Source organism: Limanda limanda, chromosome 18, assembly GCF_963576545.1.
Source record: "Limanda limanda chromosome 18, fLimLim1.1, whole genome shotgun sequence".
Taxonomy (NCBI): domain Eukaryota; kingdom Metazoa; phylum Chordata; class Actinopteri; order Pleuronectiformes; family Pleuronectidae; genus Limanda; species Limanda limanda.
The window spans coordinates 8,317,889-8,324,016 of record NC_083653.1 but is presented as its reverse complement, the minus strand read 5'-3'; the positions used below and the strand labels follow the sequence as shown (position 1 = coordinate 8,324,016).

Below are 6,128 nucleotides of genomic sequence, written 5' to 3'. Positions count from 1 at the left end.
TATTATCATATTAATAACTTAACCTCTGCGTAAGATAGATGAAGGTGATTGAGTTGTGGTGGTGTGTCCCGGCCTCAGGTGGGTCCTGGTAACGAGAGCTGCGGCGACAGTCTTCTGCGCAGCGACCGGCTGATGCTGGTTTATCAGCTCTACAGCAACCTGAAGGACCTGTGGGGTGCATCCAGCTGCGAGCGTAAGTTTATGCTCCTTTTTTTATGCATTTTTGTATCTGTTTTTGTACTTTATGTGTGTCATGAGGGATTTGTCCCTCTGTTTGAACCCCTGACTCACACACACATTAGGTATGCATTTGACCACAGAGGTCAGAGTGCAGGGTTAAGTAGCGGCAGCATTCAGTGAGGGTTTAATCAGAGTGAGCGTGGACACACTGCTGAATGTTGCAGAGATAACACGTGTTACTAAGTGTATTTGGTTTGTCTTAGGGCTACAAGTAATCATTTCTTATTAACGGTTAACCTTGCGATTGTTTTCTTTATCTTTTTTATTAACCATTTATTCGCTAAGTCAAAAAAAATCCACAAAATAAGGAAAAATGCCCATTAAATCTTATTTTAGTGCAAGAAGCTTATTTTCTCTTGCCAATACTTCAACACCCCATAATATACTGATTGCAATGACGTAAGACACAGAAAATCAGTGGATCATCAAAATTAAGAAACACCAACGTTAATAAATTCCATAAAAAATAACTAATAGATTCATCTTCTGATTGTTTTAGCACTAGTTTGTATCTTTGTCCCCATTTTGCGGAATGCAGTAACTCCAGACGACGCAGCCATGGATCTGATTTCATTTTCACACATTCATTGAATAAATAGACCAAACTGCTGATGGTGTATATTTCCTGTTGTGCAGGCTGTATCACTAAGGGATTTCAGAGCCTGACGAACGACACGCTGTACTTCATGGAAACCCTCAACCAGACTAACACCTGTTTCCAGAAGTATCAACAGGTAGGTCCCACATTAGGTGCATTAGATCGACCAGTATGTTGTGAGCTCATGTTCAGGAGTTAACCATAAGGACATTTTCTCAATGTTTCTTCACAGGGGAATCACACAGAGCTGTGCATAAACTGTAAGAGCACATACGTGGACATGAACGAGCTCTACAGCAGAATGGAGAAGAATCTGACTCTGTGTATCGACATAGAAGACGCGGTATGTTGCAGAGATTTTACTCCTTGAGATGGGAAGAGAGGAACCTGTGCCCCCTAGAGGAATCTGTAAACACGGAAGGAGACTGGAGAGAAAATGGGAAATAAGATTTGCAAATGTGTACAATTCAACTAAAGCCCAGATGTCCCAATATCCCCACAAAAACATAGCATGCAGAGTTTCAAAAGTCCACACGCACGTCTAAGCTGATCCGTGCGTACCAGGCGATCCTTGCACACGCATTTAACAACCTGTAAATATACAAAAACAATTTCGCAAATACACAGGAAGAATTATGACAACTGTGAGGTTAAAAATATGTACGTAAAAAATCAATATCTATTCAGTTTGTGCGCTGTGTGCATTTTAAAACTGTTTCACAAGTGCACAAATTGCCTGGTATTTGTGTGTGGATTTAAACATTAGAATCCAAATTACTCACAACTCATGGTACGCATTTGTAAATCTTGTTATTTTCACTTTTCATGTAGTTTTTTATCTACTTTAGGTTTCTGACAAGATTATTTTTTACCAATCTTATAAGATGTAGTTTTTCTTGCTTTAGTTTACTTTAACAATGTCTTAATGATTTTTATGCACTGATGCATGAAGAAGGTGGAAGATCTTTATTTATCTTTTACAGAAATTTGACCATTAACACAAGAATCATGACAAAATCAAAGAAAACTTGTCAATAAGAGCTTCCAGCGGTAAACCCTCCAAACCAAATGCCCCTGGATCCAGTAAACATTTGGGAACAGAGACCCCAGAGTGTAGAATTAATAGTAACACAGTCGTGTAATTGCAGTCACCAGAAATGAAGTTTATGTTGCGTTTGGCACTCTGCCTCTTTTCAGATGAATGGGACACGCAAACTGTGGAGTAAGAATTTCAATTGTTCCTTGCCCCGCGAGGAGACGGTGCCTGTCATCGCTGTGTCCTGCTTCATGCTCTTTCTGCCCATCATCTTCTACTTGAGCAGCTTCCTTCACTCGGAACAAAAGAAACGCAAGCTCATACACCGTGAGTAACCAGCTTAATTCGCCCATTGTCACACGCGGAGAGATTTTTTGACGGGGTTTTCAAGAGTTCGAGGTCTTTCGTGGGGGGTGGGGGTGGGGGATTGCCTGACTGCGATACTGGAGTTGGGCCGCGATGGAGGAGGAAGGAGGTGGGGTTGTGTGAGGTGGCTCTAAAGAAAAGTCCCTGCTGCAGACCTCTGGACCACAGACGAGGCAGCAGTATTATTTTCTCTGTTGGTGGAAGGCTGGTGCCTCGAAGGATCAGAGATCTCTTTTTTTATGCCGCGGGTGGAGAGGGTTACTGCTGAGTGCACAACAAAACGGCTCGTGATGGTCAAGTACACACTGAGCCTCGTGCGAGAACCCACTCGTACAAACAGATTTACACTCAAATAGCGAAAGACCCTGATTGCTTATTTTATCGAAACACTTTTTTAGTTTTAGGCCCTGAAACATCTTAATTTATCAAATTTATCTTTAACAGGCAATTCAGTATCGGCGTAAATGTTTGCCGATATGCATTTTTATGACAACTTTTATTTTACATAAATACACTTTTTATCCATTTGCTCAATTCATTATATATATATGGGATTGTATCTGTGTTTTATTTTATAGTTGTTTATAGCTTCATTTTCATTCCTTTATCATAAGGGTTTCATAACAATATATATATATATATCAACCTATATATCGGTATCAGAAGTTTCTTCCTCACGAATATCAGTTTTGGCATCAACCCCAAAAATGTCATATCAATCAGGCTCTAGTTTAAACACTATTAACCGAAATATCTCAAAATAAATAGAAACTCCACAAATGCTACGTGTGATCTTTTCTGCCGATGACGTGGATACTAATGTGACTTCTCTCTTTACAGCCAAGAGAGCGAAGTCGTACACCAGCTTGATGAACATTCAGGACAAGCGGAGCTGAGCAGCTGAGCAGCAGAGATGCCCTGAAATGATTGACAGCATTCCTTTTATTAAGAGCCACACTCCCAGGAGGAGATTTGACTTCTTTCTGTCTCGTGCTTGAGGCTTGACGGACCTCCAATGAACACAGAGCCCTCAACTGCAGCTTTCCTGTTGTCTTCAGGGGGGGGGGGCCGGGGCGGCGATACCAATCCGTATTCAACAGGCCTCTAAGATCTAAATCAATGAAACTTAAAAGTGAAATGCACTGGATTTATTTTATCGCACAAAATGGACTTGAGGCACATTAAACTATTGATTTCATATGTCGTAGATTAAGTTGGAAAGCAGGAAATAGAAACATGCAGATTTTCTCAGATAAAGATGAGATGAAGAAAATTTAGAAACCGGCCACGCGCTGGGTCCGAGTCTGCCTCTTAATGCCAGAGTTAACAATCAGCTTTGTTTTGTAAAGTTTGTCACGTTTAAACTTGTATTTTGGTTTTCTATGAGCAGAATGTGCTGTCAGACAGGTGTCGTGAGAAAGTGAGCGACCAGAACGCTGTGTGTGTGTGTGTGTGTGTGTGTGTGTGTGTGTGTGTGTGTGTGTGTGTGTGTGTGTGTGTGTGTGTGTGTGTGTGTGTGTGTGTGTGTGTGTGTGTGTGTGTGTGTGTGTGTGTGTGTGTGTGTGTGTGTGTGTGTGTGTGTGTGTGTGTGTGTGTGTGTGTGTGCGTGTGTGCCTGCGATCGAGCTAATGTGTGCACGTGCTCTATTTATGGGTTTGGGTGAGAAATGGGTTTTTCTGTCTCTAATATATGTCCAGAAGAGAGCGGCGAAAAGGAAGCACTTGATGTCCATTAGCGGTGACATGTATCTGCTGTAAGAAGAGGGGCGCACATGAGCCGGGAGGGTGGGCTTGGGGGGGTAAATAAAGACGTAGCACACATAATGTAAGAGCACTCTGACTGGGATGTTACCTGGTTTCCTGGCAGTGTGTTTTTTTTGTGGTTTCATAAAGCTTTTAATGTGCTTTGTTGTCATTTCCCACTGATGTTTAACTTAATTTGTTAAGGGTTTGTGACTGCACATGGCGGCAGAGTCTCTGCTATGAGATATGTTGAGATACGAGTGTTGAGTTGATGAGTGTGCCTATTAATAAAAAAAATGCATTTGCTGTGAAGAAACCCTTATTTTTAATGCATTTGCCCAAATATTTGTATGTTATAAGCATTAACAGTTGCATGTGATGTGATTTAACCACAACCTCTGCGGTGCTGATAATCAGTTGTGGAAAGTAATTAAGTATATTTACTCAAGTACATTATTATTTGCTTATCTGGCAAGTATTTGTAATATTGCACTTTTTGCTTCATTATTGATGGAGCTACTCTCGGCTTTTCAGATAAATACGTTCCTCCAAACACATTTGATAATAATCGCTAAAGATTTTATTGACTAACACAACTAAACAGTGTATGAACTCTATGTCAAGCTTCCACTTTAAGATGCTGCTTACATGTTATTACCTCCACCAAGGAGCTTATGTTTTCACCCGTGTTCCTTTTTGTTTTGTTGGATGGCTTGTTTGTTTTTTAACAGCATTTAAAACATTGCACTATAGGGTGTTTTACCCGAGGCTGTGCAGTTTAGTGCGGCTTGATCGAAATTGACTGTTGCGCCTTGATGGAGTTATGTGATCTATAAGGCCATTCTACATACCTACACCAATTTATGATTTCATGTTCTTTTGTTTGTTTGTTTAAAAAAGGTTGCACAAAAACGACTGTACGCATTACCACAGAATTTGATGGAAGGATGTGGTATGGGTTAGGAATACAGGACCCACGCACACACACACTTTGTTAACATCGGGAGACGAGGAGGAGTTTTACATCATTTTCTCGATTGCTGAAGATGATATTTATGAGTGTGTGTGATTTTAAATGTGGTTTCAGAAGGGGACAGTTGGGCCTGGGCAGATATGCACTCTACTGAATAGCCTTCTTGTTGCATCCGGAACAATAATGTGGGATTATTAGAGTGTATATTCACACATCATGATGATACTTTTGATCTTTTAGGTTCATTCTGCTGATAACGCTCTTTTATGAATGTGTGTTACATTCCCTATTGTTGTAGCTTCAGGATACTTAAAGGAACAACAACTGCTGTGTCCACCGCCTTGAGGACCCAGCAGCAGCAGTGAAGTGTGGCTGCAGGTACATGATGACTAATGAGTCCACGCTGCAGTGTGCGAGCTGTTGAAAGCTGTATCCTCACACAGGCCTGGCCCTTGTTCTCAGGTTACGTGGCCTTGGGTTTCTTGCAACCAAGGCTTTTCCTCCGTCATTAGGAGCTAATCTAAATGTGGGATAAAGATACTTGGCCGAATAATCGCAGCAACACATCCGTTAAACTCCTTTGGCTTTTTGGTCTTATGGAGCGCAGCCATCAGCAGGTCTAAGAGCATTTACGGATCTGCCGTGTCATATGATCCGGTTGCGGCCAGCGGAGCGGCTAAAGACACAGGCTTTTCGTCGTTTGCGCTCCGGCACAGTGGAAGTGTGTTGGGCGGCTCTCGTGTGCGGCGAGGCCCGGCCCGGAGCTCAGGAATGATGGCTCTGATTCCCGTTAAGCCTCGTTGCTTTCCTGAGGCACACCGGGTCCTTAAGCGGGGCTGAAAGTCAAGAAAGAAAGGAAAAGTCCTGGCGATAATGAACTGAAGGCCGCCACGTGACGGAGAAGGCTGGTGTACAAGCTGTAGGGTACTTGTACTGGAATGAGTGGATGTAATTAATAGTTGAATATAAATTAAAATCTCTACCTACCTACCTACCTGCCCTCCTACCTACCTACCTTCCTAAACACCCACCTACCTTCCTACTTACCTATACCTACCTAGCCCTTATGTTGTAACCCTTTGGTCCATGGCTCATAAATTGCTGGACACATTCACATCTTTGGATAAATATTCTTGGAGCCTGATAGAACCTTGAGCACAGTCTCTGTGGCTT

General features: G+C 42.0%; 1 protein-coding gene across 1 annotated transcript in view; it reads left to right on the top strand.

Annotated features, from left to right (window-relative positions):
• The window catches only part of ostm1 (osteoclastogenesis associated transmembrane protein 1), a 5,130-nt gene extending 1,435 nt beyond the window's left edge, over nucleotides 1-3,695 (top strand). The window contains exons 2-6 of the mRNA XM_061091546.1: nucleotides 79-193; nucleotides 877-974; nucleotides 1,071-1,181; nucleotides 2,036-2,201; nucleotides 3,081-3,695. Coding sequence (XP_060947529.1) covers nucleotides 79-193; nucleotides 877-974; nucleotides 1,071-1,181; nucleotides 2,036-2,201; nucleotides 3,081-3,136 — 546 coding nt within the window. The 3' untranslated portion in view covers nucleotides 3,137-3,695. The remainder of the gene's footprint in view (nucleotides 1-78; nucleotides 194-876; nucleotides 975-1,070; nucleotides 1,182-2,035; nucleotides 2,202-3,080) is intronic.
• Nucleotides 3,696-6,128: the final 2,433 nt, after the last annotated feature.